Consider the following 17,058-nt stretch of genomic DNA (forward strand, 5'->3'; position numbering starts at 1 on the left):
GTGACGGGAGCTTTGAGAGAGGTTTCGGCCACGCACTTGGTGGGAAAGGGATCTTACAGGATGCTTTTAGGAAAAAAACAAGCCGGACTTTCAGCATAGCCTGGGCGTGAGGATCTGCCCAAGACAGACCTCACGGCAGGGCTGGGGGCCGGATAGATGACAGCGAAGGGCAGCTGCTTCCTTAGGACCTCTTGCCACGGGAGAGGGCAGCTGGAGGGATAAGGAAAGGAACTCCCTCTCTCTCTCCAGCCTCCGGGTTTGTATCCCACCCCGGCCCAGCCCCATCCTTTGCAGGAGGCTCAGTGGTGCAGATGCAGTTTGTGTTATTTGGCTGCCGCTCCGGTCCACCCTGCGCGGCCAGAGGAAACCTGCCCCGCTGCCTTTTCCTCTAAGGGAAAAGGCTTGAGATCTGCTGGACGCTCTGCTGCACGTCAGTTCTGATGCTTTCTGAGATCCCCAGGAGAACATGCGTCCAACCCTTTGCACAAAACAGGAGTGCGATCACCCACTTGGGGATTTAAACGTCTGCACCAGCGCCCGATGTCCGCAGCCCTCTGGCAGCATCATCCCATCTTCAGCCCCTCTGGGTTGTAACAAGCCCTCTGTCTAACCTGTATAAACCATTTCTCAGAGTATGCATTGTAGTACACTTGCCAGGGAGAAATCAGGTTGTTTTCCCAATTTATATGGATTTTTTTTAGTTTTTCAACCATTTTCTCCCCACTGTAACTTTTTGAATATCCACCATCTTTTCCTTGTTTTGAGAAATTTGAGGGAAAGGTCCTCCCCATTGCCAGAAAACCCGTTCTCTGCACAAATTGTTACTGGTAGCAAAGCCAGCCTCAAGACAGAAAACACTCGTAAGGGGAAGGCGATCAGTAGCTCCTCGGGGTGAAAGCACAGGGCTGAGCCCAGCAGGATCCAGGTCCTGTTTCTGGCTTTGCCCGGTTCCAGGGGTGACTGGGAAGAGCAGTCTCCCTGACTGTCATTCGTGGTGCTTTCGGCAGCTCTCGCCGTGACCCTGATGCACCATCCCGGCTCATTTCAAGCCTCTCTGATCCCACCAACGATTCTGATCCAGCTGCAATTCAGGCTTTTGGTCCTTTTGACGGTGCCCACCGCTCGCAGGAACCCAATGGCGTTCAGGAGGCCGAAATCGCTGAGAAACTTCATTTCTGTGGCGCAGCCTCGTTTCCTGCCCCGGGAGGCCTCCGGAGCTGACTCACACGCCTGCTCAGCCCCCCCGTGCCTCGGCAGCTCCCACCCGTCCCCTCCAGCGGGGACCGAGCTGTCCGCGTTGGCCACGACAGTTGGGGAAAGGAAGGTCCAAAAGAAATGGCTGTTTTCCACTTTGTTTTTTTATTTCCCTTCCCTTTTTCTTCTTTTTCTCCTCTCCTGCAAACTTTGGGTTTGGTTTTTGGTTTTAAGTGATGCTGTGTTAAAGGGACAGTTTTCCTGCTCTGGTGCAGGAGAAACAGGGTGCTCCGGTGTTTTGCCAAGTCCCTTCTCCTTTGTACTTTCTTCTTCCACTCCCAACAGGGGTTAAAAAAAAACAAACATGAGAAGGGAGGAAAAAAAGGAAAGAGCAAAATAACCAGTTTTCTCATTCTCAGAATCACTCCATCAGAAAATTGGCATTTAAGAAGTGTCCCTTGCTGTTTGAAAAGTCATTTTAGCATATATGTATATATATATATAGCCCACCAGCTCCTGCAATCTCTTTGAAAGAAGCACTTCAATCCTCAGTGCTCGCACATGGTAGCGTTAGCCTCACAGGGATGGGACACGGGTATTTGCAGCTCCTGCTCTGCTTTGTCCTAGGGTTGCCTGTCTCTCCAGGGAAGCACCATCAAGGAGGTGGCCAGCAACCCCGAGGAAGGAGGGAAATTTATCTTTGAAATCATCCCAGGTGAGGATGCTTCACTCCTCTTCGTTGCACGCTTTTGAGCTGGAACTCTTCACCCAAAATCATTTGGGCAAGTCATTTTGCCAGTCCTTTTGCTCCCATTTCTTTTCAAGGGCCGCACACCACTGCGCTGCATGTGAAAACTAACGTCTTGCTGTCAGTATTCACACGTCAGGGCTGGAGGAGGACCCTGTGTCAGCGCCCGTGTCCCGTGCTGAGAAGCCTTGCCAAGCTGCAACGTTAAGCAGTTTCTGTTCCTTTCTTGCAGACCTTCAGCAAGGGTGAAACGTAAAAGCGCAGGTTCATTTCACAGCCAAATAGACATTAATGAGGAAATTTGGAGCCAAAAGCATCTAGCAAAGAAAAGAAAGCAACAAGAATGTGTCTTTTCTCTTCCAATCCTCTCTATAAATGATGCATAAATGGTTTTTTGCAGGGGTCTCTGGAGACCAGAACCGGGCAGGACAGGACACCTACGTGCTCATGGCTAATTCCCAGTCCGAGATGGAGGAATGGGTTAAATCCATCCGACGAGTGCTGGGGTCGGCGTCAGGAGGTAACGGGGACCAGGGACAGCTCTTGGAGAGGCGGTTTCCTACCACCTCACACTCTGCAGTACTTTTGTGCGAGGATTGCAAAGCTGGACTCATAAATCCTTGAAGCTGGAAAATGGAGCTGTAATGTGCCTGTGACTTGCAATGCCTTAGAAACCTACTCCCAGACAGGACCCTGCGGTATTGGGTCTGCTGCAAACCTGGGCAGTGTTAAGGAAATGGCAGCCAAGCATGAATGAAGATTTCTGGGCGGGTTTCAACCTCTTTCGCGAACTTCCTCATTGACCCCAGAAAACGTTTTTGAAAACAACTCGTATTCAGGGATAAAGCATTGAAAAAGCTTGCCTTTCATCTGCTAATTTCCTTGCTTTGCTTTTTTTCCCAGCTTTTCTTGCTCAGCCCAGCCCTTCTGCCCCCATTTTCTCTGCAGAGTCTGCCTTGGCCAGGCAATCGCCCTCCCCACACGCAGGCAAGGCTTGTGGCGACAGGATCCTTGCTTCCAGCCCCCTCGGGCATGCATTTCTGCTATTACAAAATTGCGGTCAGGGAAGTGTAAAACATGAATCGATCAGAAAGGAGCACACCGTAAATTTGCCACCACAGGCGAAGCCCGCAAAGGAAGCAGCAAAGGTCATTCCAGCCACTTTTCCTATAAGGATGAATTATCCAGACTTTTCCGATAAGGATGAACTCCGATGAGGATGAACTCCTATAAGCAAGATCCACCAATGAAACAGGGCTGGGAGTCTCTTTAGCTCTCTTGCAAAGGAGCACTAGCCTGGATGGTCATCCTGAGCCTCTCCTCCCTCCCTCTGTGCTTTGCCCTGACTATATCATTTTTTTTACAGCGTCCATGCCCTTCAGCTGTGTAAGACAAGCATGATGGAGCTCTGGTCTCCCATAGCTCCTGTGTTAATGTAAATCACAGGAGTTCCGAGGCAAGCAGGCACTACCAATTTGAGCTCTTTCACCGTGACCCTGCCATAGGCACAGATAAGCTTCACCTAAATGACGACACAGCTGGTTTTTGTCTGCAACCCTGGTGTTTCTGCTTCTAAACTGAAACATGCTGTGCCCTGGGGCAGGCAGCATTACTCATCTGAAATTAGGATTGCATGAGCCAGAAATTTTCAGGGCATTGTCCCACCTGGCTCTAGTATTTAATAACAACTCTGCATCTGATCCTTGCTTAAACTTAGGAGGCTGCCAGTTTCTTCCAGCTAGATAAAGTGACCTTATATGATAGAAAATGTAAATTTATAGTAGTACAGAGAGCCCTGAGAATAGCAGAGAAGTCAGGTACTATAAAGCTGCATTTTATGTCACTACGCAGGTTAACGGACCCTGAAACTTCACGCTTTAGGGTTTTGGCTTCAATGCAAGTTGAGACAACATGTGCTTTTAAAGCAACCCACTGCACAGTGCAGGTTTTGGCAAGAGCCCACCTGGAAGCAGCCCCATATGAGCCAGCTAGCTGTGAGCTTGTTGCACACCAAAAAGCAGAGCAGCTGCAAAGTGTGAAGCAACAGCAAAAGCATCTCCTAAATCCTGGGGCGGGGGTTTGCAGGTCTGGCTGCCACCCTACAATGACAGCCACCTGCCAGGGTGGGCTGGCATGGGCATCGCATTGGCCCTGGGGAAGTACCCCCAAATGAACAAATTTGCCAGCTTGCAGTTAAACAAGCAATCTATTATCAGCTACCAAAGCAGAGGGGCAAAAAAAAAAAAAAAAAAAAAGCTATTTGCCTTTACTGTGCACAATGACAGGTTTATATTCATTATTTAAAAGCGTAAGCAAGTCATAAATGAAAAACCCCCATGATCAGGCAGGTGCCGACAAGCCTTGTGGTTACAGATGAGAGTGTTTACTTACATTTTCCTGGTCTCTGGAAGATACACGGGAATTATTTCAGCCTTCAGAGCACGAGGTGAACACATCGCAGGCACCGCCGGGGCAAAAATATGGTAGACGACCATAGGACCCTTTGCCATTAATATCCCAGAGCCAGTTCGAGTTGGGATTTGTCTGCTCTTACCATGCCCCAGGCTCCAAGGAGGAAGAGCTGGGATGCAGGCTGCTGCCTTCCCACCTTCGAGCTCTTCTTTTGCTGCGAGTTCAGGAGGAAAAAGCCATTGCTCCAAAGGAAAGGTACCACCCGCTGCAAAATACTGCTCTTCTTTGCACAGGGGTGTTTCTGGTGGGTTAGAGGAGAGGGGAGAGGGAGGAAAAGCAGCTAAATCAGTAAGACTTTCAGCCCCAGATTTCTGCAAGGCTGCTTTTCTTATTTCTTGGTGGTCTCCTGTGCTTTCTATGTCCTTCAGCTTTGTGTAATGAGCTTGTCTTCTCTCCCTGAGCCCTCACATCAGCCTTTTTGCTGTTCCTCTCTCTCTGTATCAGCACCCTGCTCCAAGGCAGGCAAGCAGCATGGCAAAAAACAAGGCTCACTGCTTGGTTTTAATCATTTTGAAAACTGTTAATTATTTGGAGGAGGAACAAGATTTCATTTTGCTGTTCTTTCTTTGGAAGAAGTTCTGCTTTCCTTCAGTTTGCAGACTTCTTGTAGCTCCTATGCTATCAGAAAAGCAGGTACTGCTGTTACATTTGTGCGATGCACTTTGGCAGATAATGTGCCTTCAGCAAAGCTTTTGGGCTCCTCTAACCTCTCTGTCCTTTCCCTAGCGGTGTTTGGCCAGCGCTTGGCAGAGACCATGGCCTATGAGCAGAAATTCGGGCAGCACCAGGTCCCCATCCTGGTGCAGAAGTGTGCCGAGTTCATCCGGGAGCACGGCGTAAGTGAGGAGGGCATCTTCCGCCTCCCCGGCCAGGACAACCTGGTGAAACAGCTCAGGGACGCGTTCGATGCTGGGGAAAGGCCATCATTTGACCGGTAATGCTGGATTCCCCCTCTCCTACTCAAATACACCCCAAAATCCGGGGAAAAGCAGCCCCAGAGAGCCCAGCAGTGCCCTGCAGGAATCTTGGACCCTCCAGAAGGGCTTGACAAAGAGAAAGGATTCAGCAGAAACCCCAAATGGAGGCAAAAGCAGAATCAGAGGGTGCTGAGATGAGATTCATGGATAATTTAGGAAAATCCTGGCCCCACGCAGCGATTATCAATTACAGGAGTAGCCAAGGAAGGAGGCAAAGGGAAGAGCCTACATAGCCTAACAGCGAAGGGTAGAGGTTTAGAGAAAGGAGAGCAAGCAGAGGATCACAAATAAGCTCAGAGAACACCCTAATACACGCAGTAGAAGTTATTTCTTTCCCTGCCAGCCCATAGCCACGATATTTTCCTCCTGTTGCTCTTCCCTGCAACACCACACAGAGATGAGAGAGGGATTTTGGCTGCTGCGTCCTCCTGTCCACCGTCCTCTGCAGGACTAGGAGGAAATGGCAAACTCCCTAAAGCTGAGAGAGCTGCCTGTCGGTCTCAGAGAAGCTTTGGAGAGAGACATTTGCTACTGCTACCTCTGTCACGCCCTGTGCAAAATGAGAGAAGAAAGGTAACCCCCTGGTGCATCTCTTTATAAAGCCCTCCCGTGAGAGCTCGCAGGCCAGCTGTGCCTGCAGATGCCTCGTTATCTCTAAAGAGGTTTCCCACCTGTCCCCACCCCCGAGTCAGAGTTTAACCCTTTGCTTTTGGCCCTGGTTGCGTAAGGCATCGCCCAGCGTCCCCCGCTCGCTCGTGCTCTGGGGCTTTACCTGACGGTTTGCGCTGCTGAAAGCAACGACCCCAGTGCTGGGATAAAGGAAAAGTGGGTCCTGCCTTTCCACGGCACCTAAAGTGAGGCTTTTTGGTTTAATTCCTGCCTTGCCCTGACCACCATAACGGCGACAAGGAGTGCCCAGGCTGCTGCACGTGTACGAAGGTGCTTGACCCCGGCTGTGGCGATGCCCTGTCCGTGCAGACTCAGGGAGCTGCCCCATACGGCATCACCTGAGCTCTGAGAGCCACCGGCAAAATCTGGGGTGCTCGTGGGAGGGGAGCACCCCAAACCAGGAGCTCCCCTGGACTTTTGTGCAAAACAGTTTGCCTAAGCGGAGTGCAGGGGCCTCTTCTCCGTATTCGGAGGCCTGTCCCTAACCGCAAAACTTTTCCTATTTTTACCTAGCTTTAGGCAGCTTTGTTAGGAAAAAACCACAGCACGTTTACCTAAATAATCCCTGTGCTGTGCAAGGTAGAGCCACGGCTGCTGTGGAAGCGTAACCATACTGGCTGTTGGTTTTGCAGCTGAATATTTCTTGCTTTCTGGGTGCCAGAGTCCTGCTGAGAGCTTTCCTGTTGTAACCTGTATGGGGGTCATAGGAAGGTGAAGCCTTTTTTTTTTTCTTTTTCCCCAGAACTGTGTTTTGCAGCGGGGCATGGCGAGGGAGTTTGGCCCTTTTCCCAGCACCCTGCGATGTTAACCCTGTGCTGCAGGGTTTGGTATGAGCATTGCTGGGGTGATCTCAGGGTACAACCCCCATGCACTTCAACTAAAACATTTTCTTAGTGAGGAGGAAGGCCAGTAATGGGGTTTCCAGTGAGCTGAATGCTGCGAGATGTTGGCTCGACCTTCAGTGCCATCTTTGCAGCCTGTTTGGGTTTGCACAGGCACACTTGTGCGCACAAGCACGGCAGGATTGAGTGGGGAGCGTTAGAAAGCTGCCGTTGCAGTCCAGGCATCCAGGATGCCTAATGGCGTATATTTATAGGCCCTACAAAAATACAGCTCTGAAAAAATTCCTCTATGGTTATGTGTGTTTGTTAAAAATCAGAGTATTTTAAAAACCCCAACCAATCCTAAAAATAAATGACCTGGGGGATTTTTGCTAGAAGTTTATAACAGTTTAGCGACTTCAAGGTAGGTCAAATTAGAGTCTTATGATCTTGACAGTGTCCTTTTGACATAATGTAAACTATATGGTATGCAAAGCTGCAAACATCTGTCCCGGCAGAACATCTTCAGTAATTGCTGTTAATCTTAAAAACCCCAGGCAAGCTTTGCCAGCTCTGCAGAGAGTGGGGAGTGCCTGCCAAACATGTGAACACCAGACAATACTTGCATGCAAACCCGCATGAGTCAAACGCAGGCTGGGGAGGCTCAGCCCGGGTATGAACACTGGGGACCTGCCAGCCCCATGGTGGGGAAAATCTCCACCAAGCATTTATTTTCCTGCCAGCTGGGGCCGTTCCCTGGCTTGGGGTGCCCTATGGATTCCCCCCAGCTTGGTTTGGCCTCCCTGTTTCTCAGTCTCCTGCATCTATACACAGAGCTTAAATATAACCTCATGCTCCCGGAGCAGGGTAGGGTTTGCTCACCAGCTGGGCGCGAGTTTCACGTGAGTGGCTCTTGGCACGTTGCAGGGATACGGATGTGCACACCGTGGCCTCTCTGTTCAAACTCTACCTGCGGGAGCTCCCTGAGCCGGTCGTACCCTGGATGCAGTATGAGGATTTCCTGCTGTGTGGTCAGGCGCTGGATGCGGATGAAAGAAAGGTAGAGATGCATTCATTTCTCTCCTTCTGGCCTTAAAATTAGCTGTGTTTCAGTGTCAGGGCTTTGTGAGCTGGAGATGCCGGGTGCATATTTAGCTGTGCATAATAAGCTGTGTAATTACTGAGCTTCGAAATCTGGGGGGAAAAAAAAAAAGAAAAAAAAAAATCTAAAAAGATAAAATCTCCCAAAGCCAGGGGGGGTCCCAACTTGACAACATGGGTTTATCCATTTTAAAGCTTAAATTTCTGGAGCAGATTTAAAAGCTGCTCAGCACCTCTTTTCGTGGAGCCCTTGCAGCAAACAGCGAGTGTGAAAACCAAGAAAGGAAGGAAACACAACCTCCTGCAGCTTCCATCAGCCCGAGCTGAGAGCGGAGCTGGCAGAGGGCTCGGGGTGAGACCAAGGAAGGAAGTGGGGATTTGGGAGAGGGAGAAGCGAGAAACAGATGGGAAGTGGCTTTTCCTAACTATATATTTTGGTGGAAAAGAAGAGCCCCACTGCAAAAAGCCACTCACGGATGCTGTTCCTATACGCAAAAAAATAAGGCAGATATCCTCGGTAGCGTGAGCTCTGTGAACTGCAGTGTTCAGCCCTATATTTCAAAGGCAAATGTTTCTTGTAGGTTGTTTCACGTCAGGATCTTTGGGGTTAAAAATGCCCTAAATGTTTATATACAAGAAATGCAAGGAGATTAGGCATGATCAGCTCTTTCCGAGGAGCTCATCACACACGTGCCGGGCTGGAGGGGACCCTGCTCTTTCCTGCGCTGCTGTGGCAGCAGCAGTGCTGGGCAATGGGCTGCTGCTTCTTGCTGAGCACTGTACAAAAACTTCTCCATGTCCATGCTTGGTTTGCCGGAGAAATGTTAAGTTCCGAGGCGAGCAAATGCCAAGAGGTGAGACCGTACCGGGATGGATGGAGTGACCAAGAGCCACTCTTGAGTGAATCTTTATAGAGCGATTTCTTAACTTGCATTTAGGGCCATCAGGAACTCCTGAAGCAACTGTCCCTCCTTCCCAGAGACAACTACAACCTCCTCAGCTATATCTGCAGGTCAGTCCTCTGCACAAGGTATAAACAGCTCAGATTTGGTGTTGGTGAGTAGAAACATCATCCCAAAGGCTGAGGCTGACTCCTCTAGAGAGAGCCCTCTTAAGCCGTGTTTTGGTTCCCCTCGGGGCACCAGATCCTGACTTTTGTAAAGGGAGAATTTCAGCCATGGGGATAAACACCTTGACGATGTCCGAGCATAAATGCCTACCCTAAAACTCACTTATGAATCCCTGGGAATTAAAATCAAATGTAGTTTTTCTAGACAAAGCCTTGTCAACAAAACTGTCGGGTTTCACCCAGCCTGGGTTATTTCTGTGGTTATTAAATATTAGAGGGGGGTTTTCCCTTCCTTTTTGGTTTTTTTTTTGGGTGAGCAGCTGATCACATGGGGGTTTTTTTACTGACACCAATAAGACCCAGCTCCAGTTCGCAGTTATAAGGCAACTATATGTTTCTGTCCTTGAGACTTAGAGGAAGAGCTGGATGGATTAATCGGGATTTTATACCAGTGGGTGTGTAAGGCTTTTTGCAGTCTTCCTTCTCTGACTTGAAATATTTGCCCTTGGATTCTGGCAGGTTTCTACACGAAATACAGTTGAACTCTAGCGTCAACAAGATGAGTGTGGATAACCTGGCAACAGTGATTGGAGTGAACCTCATCAGACCCAAGATAGAAGATCCTGCAATTATTATGAGAGGTAAAAGGGACTCCTGGAATAATTAGTATAGAAGCACCTGATATGCTGAAATACTCAGTTGCGTCCACAATCTTGAAACTAAAAATTTTCTACAGTAGACCCATGGCTATAAGTCAGACATGTGCTTGGGCACAGTAAGTACAGCAGGGTAAAGTCATGTGTTAGTTAGGCTATAAATGTGTTATCGGTGACAAAAACCGCTCGGGAGTTGCACTGTGTGTTCCCACCACAGATTTTAAACTATTCAGGAATTTGGTGAAGCCACCTTTCTTTTGCTTAGAGCAGGAAGGTATGAAATTCTTCTTAGAGAAACAAAGGAAACTCAAAGAAATTACTGTTTAGCTGAGCCAAACTGTAATCCCGTGGGCAAGGACAGATGCGGCAGAACTAACAGAAGAAATATTTTAAGGCCAAAGACTGCTCTGCTCTACAGACATCACATGCAAAAGGTCCAGATACTCAAATGCCTGTTCGTATAACTGATACTTGCAGTTTGCTTGTCGAGCCACAGAAGCACAATTTGTGGCTTGGTGCAGCTGAGCAGACTCCTGTCTTGGTTGCTCCATGGTCTACTACTGCTGTTCTGGAGTGATATAAAAATCCCTCCCTTTATTTGGTTTTATGGTCGTGCTCCTTGTCTTCACCTGCATTACTATGCGCATCTCCAGTTTGGACAACAGAGAGACTAACCAGAAAATGCAAGTGTGGGTGAAAGAAAGCCCATCGCATTGGGTTTGCCGCTGACAGACCTCTAATTTCTTCCAGGCACGCCACAGATCCAGAAAGTGATGACTGTGATGATAAGTGACCATGCAGACCTCTTCCCCCCGTCCAAGGACGTGCCGCCCTCCCCACCTGCCCAAAAAAATGACAAGAAGGCCCCCATTCCGCGCAGCTCCGTGGGCTGGGACGCTGCAGAGGACCCTGCGGTGCCCAGGGCGGAGAGCTTGATCCAAAGGCAAATGGTAAGGCTAGATCCTCAGAGAAATAATAAAACATAAATTTAATAGATGTGTGATTAATTATTATGGGATTTTAGTGAGCCACTAAGAGCGCTTGCTATTAATAGGGTAAAGAGCTGTAACGGTCATCCCTGGAATATCTATATCAGGAAAATGATGTAGATAAATTTTCCACTTTCATGTGGAAAATCTACTTTTCTGGGAAAAATGAAAACTCCTAAAGTTTTTTAGCTAAAAGGCAGAATAGATGAAACCTTTTCAGTTCATGCTAGTGAAGTGAAAACATTGAGGATTAAAGGCTTTTTTCAGAAAGAATCTCTGCAAAAAGTTCTTTTTAATGGAAAACACGGTGCAACCCAAAATAATTTTTTATGCAAAACTTGTGGCCATTCCTGTTAGCATGTTAAAATGTGCCTTTTGCAAATATTGCAGTCACAGCGGTCGCTGCAACCTGTGTCTGCTCACAAAGCAGGAGGAGGCTGTCCTAATGCCACGGGTCTATTTTACAGAGAGATGACCTGAATTCCAGCAGTGCCCCCGGACCAGCTGCGAGCTCAAGTGCACCCAGAGAAGATAATGGGTCCAAAGATACACTGGGAATGTGGAAAACGCAGTCAAGGAAAAGAACTCAGACTTTACCTAACAGGAAATCTTTCCTGACGGCTGCTTCTCCGGGGGACAAAGGCGGCAATGACAAAAATGACATATTTGCCAGTGACTTTTGGAAAAGCTCCCCCAGGAGCAGCATGCGCGCCGTGGTCCCCGACGGACATAAGAGAACGTTGTCTCATGATCTTTTTAAGTTGCTCGACCTTCACCGGGCTTCGACCTACGATAACGTTCCTACCTCCCAGGCAGAAAGTGGGGAAGGCAGTGGCTCCAGCCCCAGCCCTTCAAGCAGCGGCTCTGATAAGGAGTTTCTACCCTGCCCCAGTCCCAGCCATCAGCCAAAGGAAACAACCAGTCCCACCAGCAGCCCTGCCGAGGTCTCCAAGCCTGATCAAGAGAGCAGGGAGTTCCTGCAAAACATGATCCTGAAGCTGGAAAAAGAAATGGAGGTACAGAAAAATGACTACGAGGAACAAATTAAAAGGTAACATGCTGCACAGTGCTGCTTTCTGGAGAGGATGAAGTCTTCAGCTCATGTTATTACAACACTAGTATTGCACAGGTTTATTTACCAGTAATACTATATAGTATATAATAGTAATGACTAATGATAAAATATAGTATTATAGTAGGCTACCTAAAAGTCAATGCTCATGTGCTGTACTCTCATGACATAGTTGCTAATGTTATTTTACTACAATATTAATACTCTATAGTTCTTGTTACATCATTGTATGGCACTATAACGTTTCTGCAATAATTACACTGTCATAATTCTTGTTATTACTACAATATTGTACCATTATACTATCCAGAATTCAGTAGCTGCTACAGCTTCACATACTGTTATCATATTATTATATATCACATGTATTGATTTATTGCATCATGTTATGTGGCCATTGAGGGTCAGGGGATCAGGACAGAACCTCTGGCTTATTTTATAGCTTAATGACACAGAGGGCAGACTCCTTAAGAGCCAAACGATGACTTCCCGGCACTCTTCCACATGCTCCGTTTCTCTTTGCAGTCTCGAGAAGGAAAACTATGAAGTCTGGGCCAAAGTGGTGAGGCTGAATCAGGACATTGAGAGGGAGAAGAAGAAGTCTGAGGAACTGGAGCTGAAGTTGATGAATGTGGAGCGCTCACGGGAGGACATGGAGAAGAAGAACAAGATGCTTGAGAAGGAGATAAAAAACTTAGCTAAATCCACGAGCAAAACTGATGCCAAAACCAACTAGGAGAAGACACCCAGCTGTGCGCCGACATAAAATGCAGCTGTATGAATCCACAGGAATTGCCAAGCAGGTTCAGAGCCAGGGACATGTATCGTCCAGTGTTCTGCTACTGACCGCGGGCTGGTTCAGAGTTAGGAGCCCAGAAGTCAGAGGCTGGTTTATGCTCTGAAACAGGAAATTTCAAAAACATTCTTTAGCTTTTTTGGTGAATTTTTTTCAACTCTTCTTTCAGCTGCTCAAGTTACCTGTAGAACAGGCCAATACTCCTTGCTGCTCAATCAGAATATCTTGCACTCAGGAGTTCAGGTTAAGGACACATTATGCCTTTACAAAAATAAACCAGCAAGCATCCCTCCTGCCAGCTGGCTGGCTCCTTGCTGGAGACACCCATCAGTGCTTCTGAGTGGAACAGAAAATCCATAAATCCTGGATCCGGGGAGACAGAAAAGCCCCGAGGTCTGGGGTGGCACAGCCCATCACGCAGTGTGCCTGGATGGCGGGCTGCAAATGTCAGCACCACGGCTGAGATGTTCACATTAACACATACGGTTGATTATTGCTCTTATAGAGCAAAAGAAGCCCAGAAAACCCATCAGGTCCACTGAGAAGAGGTCTCATACAGCATCACGCGCTGTACTGTGCCAGACTCATCGATATCAAGGCTCCAGGTATAAAATCACAATATCATAAAAACCTCTTTAGTTAAGTGGCTGTTCAGTTATTTTAAATCACTGTTCCTTATAGCCATGTGTATATAAAACCAGCACAGCCGCTTGACGAGGCTTTGGAGAGCACTTTCACGCATCCATACATGGAGCTCTTTGTGCAGAGGGACTGCTGATTGCATCAGCAACTTTACCCGGTACAGAAAATGGGGCTTCTGCATTTTTCCTGATGGACAGTTTTCGAAGAATAACAGATCTGGACTTATTTACTGCCTCTGCTTTTGTTTTTCATCATTTCATCAGCGTAGAACAGGATTTCCTCAGCCACCTTGGTGGAAACCTGGGTTTGCACCCCAGCGACGATGCTGGGTCTCTCCCTGTCACTTGCTGCCATCAGCATAAAGACTAACCAGACCCAAAGGTCTCATGGTGCCAGTGTGGCTATTTGTAAACCTGTCTGCTTAATTTCCCACTGCCTGCCAGCAAGTCGCCATCCAGAGGTACCTGCACGATGCTGCCGAAGCTTTTGGTGTAGGAAAGGAAGTAACAGGACTCTGCAAGAAAACCTTTCACTCTTCATTTATGTTAAGAAGGGGGAACACCACCACACAGCCTCAGCCCAGCCTAGAGCCTTCACGGGAACAGAAAAGGGAAAACCACAAGAGACCTGCAGGAGTTTTCAAGCAAGATGTCTAGGACAAAACGTGTGCCTCTGTGGCAAGCATGGTGAAGTTAATGCAACAACACCACTGGATTACTGCTACTGAGGACTTGGCCTTGGTGATAGGAAAGTTCAGCTCAAGACAGGCTGCAGACCTGCTTGGCAGAGCCTGCAAAGAAAAACAAACTGGTGAGAGAAAGGGACACAGAGGAAACTACGTGAAAAAAAGAGGATGGGAGCGGGAAAATGTTATCAGAGAATAAAAGTCAATATTGGGTATACAGCACTTGCTGCTATCAGCTTTGCTGGGGGGGACTTGTCTAGCCCTAAAACTGAGTCCAGACTCTTTAGTCTCAAACTTAGATTCAATTTGGTGTATTGAATCCACCTTTGCTCAGTTCTGGATATAAAGTACAGGTAAAGGAAAGGTTTGTGAAAGTTGAACTTTAAGAATTCGATCCATAAATAGCTCATTCGACCTATAGGCTCTGACTCCAGGCGGTTTTCCTTTCCACAGGATCCCCATAGACTACACAACTCCTCAATGTCCTGCCCAAATTCACATCAGGGAGTTAATATTTTCTGGAGGCCTGCATGGGGTTACTGCATGGGGCTACTGCAAAATCACAGTGCCTTCCAGAGGATCCACAGCCAAGGTCCTCTGCTCTTGCAATGATCAAATCTGATTAAAATATTTCAGATCTGAAACTTGGTAATTTGAAATCTCGGTGAGGATCACAGTACCCCTTTGCATTGGACCAGTGGGCCTGGACCTGCTGGTGCAGAGCTCCGCAGCCCACAGCCTTGCAGAGGGATGGGCGTCACAGACAAGAGCTCCAAGGAGGACAGTGTGGCCTCTACCAGGCTTAGCCACCTTCAAAGATGAGCTGTCCAAACCTCACCCTCCCCGTCACCTGCATGTCCCACACGCTATGGCATCCTGAGATGACACATTTCTTGTCTCCTGAAGTCTCTTTCAAGCACCACTAACACCATTGGTGCTGCAAGTCAAAGTTCCCACCATGCACCTATGGGACCCACACCTTCCCGACACTCAAACCAAGAGGTTTCTAAAGTGCCTGCGAGATGCATTTTGCCTGCCAGCATTTCAGAGCAACTGTTCCTATTCACGATTCTTTTCTGTGATTTCAGATGACCTTGACAGAGCTGCTTCAGTGTTTATTTAATTTTTTACCTTTACAAGGAACTCATTACTAATCTGGGCATGAGGCTCAGGAGTCATTTAGGGAGAAACTTCTCCATTGGGTCTAGGAGAAACGTCGTGAACATCTGGGCTGGAAATGCCACACGCTCCTTTCTGCAAAGATCAAAAGTGTGAAGAGGCAAATAATTCCTTCACAGCCCGCAGTAGACTGTAATGACGTGAAAAGGCTTGGCTGAGGCTCAGAAGTCTCCGCGATTAGGACAAGTGCACGTTATTTTAGTATAAACTGCGCATTCCTCCACTTCCGCTGCAGATAGGCAAAACAACCTCTATCAAACCATGACTGTTTCTGAAGATCAGAGTAACTTCTTTGAAGATATTCTGCCCATTAAAATTTGGAGTGTTTACAGTGGTCATATTTAAAAGATAGACTTTCCAATAGAGGTCAGGTGGGCTGGAAATTCCTAAGTGCATGGGGGGAGTGAACAGCCTCAGGGAGGGACATGATCATCTTATTGAGCTGGTATTGCTGTTGGGTGCTGTAAGATAAGGAGGGTTTTCTTTTTTTAAAGAGTGAGCTTTTTCCAGAGACAGAAAAGCATGGATCTGTCCATGCCAGACCTGTGGAAACTTTGCATCCTTTTCAGCCCTGAGGGTATATCCTCTCGGCTCAGCCACGCAAAGCCCAGAGCTGTGCACCTGAATACTGGCAATGCCCAAATCCTACTCTGGATTTAATGCATTTTCAGAACTTCTGCTGGAGACACCAGAACATGAAATCCCTGAAAACTGACGGATGCATGACCTACATTTCCTTCCTTCCTCTCTTTTTGCAGCCAAGCCGTGAAGGTTTTTGGGGAAGGAGTAGCAGAGAAAGTCTCTCCTGTTCCTGAAGCAGGGGTTGCTGTTCCTCTGTGCTGCAAGGGGCATTATAAATGCACGGAGGGTTGCTTGGTGGCTGCTTTTCAGCTCAGCAGGCTTTAAGCATTGATTCTGGATATCCTAGAAAGTGTGAAACTACTACTATCATATAAAAGTACAACAGACTGTCTATCATAGAGAATAAAGAATAAACCCTGTAGAAAGGTCCTTTTCAACCCTGTCCTGGGCACTCTAGGCTTGGAAACTGCCAAAAAGGCTGTTTTTCACCCCCCTTAAGCCTCACACTGCACAGCCAGAGGACACAAGAACATCCCCTTCAAGGTGATGGGAGAGTGTGTAGGATAACTCAGAAAACATACTGAGGATTTTCCTCTCCCTTTAAATGTGATATGGCTTTCCAAATTAGAGCAATTAAAACCACAGATCTGAATGCATCTAAAACTGTTAAACCCTGCATTACCAGGTGAAAATATGACATCTTTTAGGATATAATTTTAGTCCTGCTCTCACTGTCTAGCATTCTTTGCATTAGAGCAAAAAATCTGTTTTGCTCTTCTTAGGTATTTACTGCATTCATTTAGGAATTCACTTCATTGTATCCAAGCATTTGGTAGGCACGAGAGGCAAGAACATAAAATTATCCTTCCCACATTATTCTCTTTGGATCCCGAGCCAGTCACGCTTATGCTGACTTATCCCCTCATATTTTATCAAAGTTGCATTTTTGGCATGATAGTAACTTTCCTTTTTTAGCTCGGCTACTGCATAAAATAGCAAGTTGTTGTGGGAGGCGAGGTGGACGTGCGGGAAAAGTGTCCAGCCATTATTTAGGATGGCTTACACAAACGAAAGAAAAGCAGTGAGAACATGTTGTTCCCTCCAGGAATGACAGAGTAATGCAATGTGTCCTTCCTTTACATGGGAGCTGAAAGTTACCCCCAAAACAGGCTGCTTTTAAGAAGAAAACACTGCCAAAATGAGACTTCTTGTATGAATAATTGTTCACCAAGGTGGGGAGAAAAAAAAGTCCCCAGACTTTCAGCCAAACCCTCCCTGGAAGCAGACCCACTGTCCAGCTTTCTCTGTGTTTTCCTGCCACCTTGCTGCAGCACAGGGATGCTACGAAGCCAGACCGACAAACTGGCGTGGAAGAAAAATAACCTGGCAAAAAAGGAGCATGCTGA

The 17,058-nt window shown here is 47.5% G+C and overlaps 1 protein-coding gene across 1 annotated transcript in view; it reads left to right on the forward strand.

Annotated features, from left to right (window-relative positions):
• Positions 1 to 12,504, forward strand: part of ARHGAP25 (Rho GTPase activating protein 25) — an 18,389-nt gene extending 5,885 nt beyond the window's left edge. Inside the window, exons 5-13 of the mRNA XM_009573083.1 lie at positions 1,822 to 1,909; positions 2,343 to 2,462; positions 5,141 to 5,348; positions 7,809 to 7,941; positions 8,921 to 8,994; positions 9,571 to 9,692; positions 10,458 to 10,657; positions 11,164 to 11,747; positions 12,294 to 12,504. Coding sequence (XP_009571378.1) covers positions 1,822 to 1,909; positions 2,343 to 2,462; positions 5,141 to 5,348; positions 7,809 to 7,941; positions 8,921 to 8,994; positions 9,571 to 9,692; positions 10,458 to 10,657; positions 11,164 to 11,747; positions 12,294 to 12,504 — 1,740 coding nt within the window. The remainder of the gene's footprint in view (positions 1 to 1,821; positions 1,910 to 2,342; positions 2,463 to 5,140; positions 5,349 to 7,808; positions 7,942 to 8,920; positions 8,995 to 9,570; positions 9,693 to 10,457; positions 10,658 to 11,163; positions 11,748 to 12,293) is intronic.
• Positions 12,505 to 17,058: the final 4,554 nt, after the last annotated feature.

This window comes from Fulmarus glacialis, unplaced genomic scaffold (assembly GCF_000690835.1).
Source record: "Fulmarus glacialis isolate BGI_N327 unplaced genomic scaffold, ASM69083v1 scaffold27942, whole genome shotgun sequence".
Classification (NCBI taxonomy): Eukaryota; Metazoa; Chordata; class Aves; order Procellariiformes; family Procellariidae; genus Fulmarus; species Fulmarus glacialis.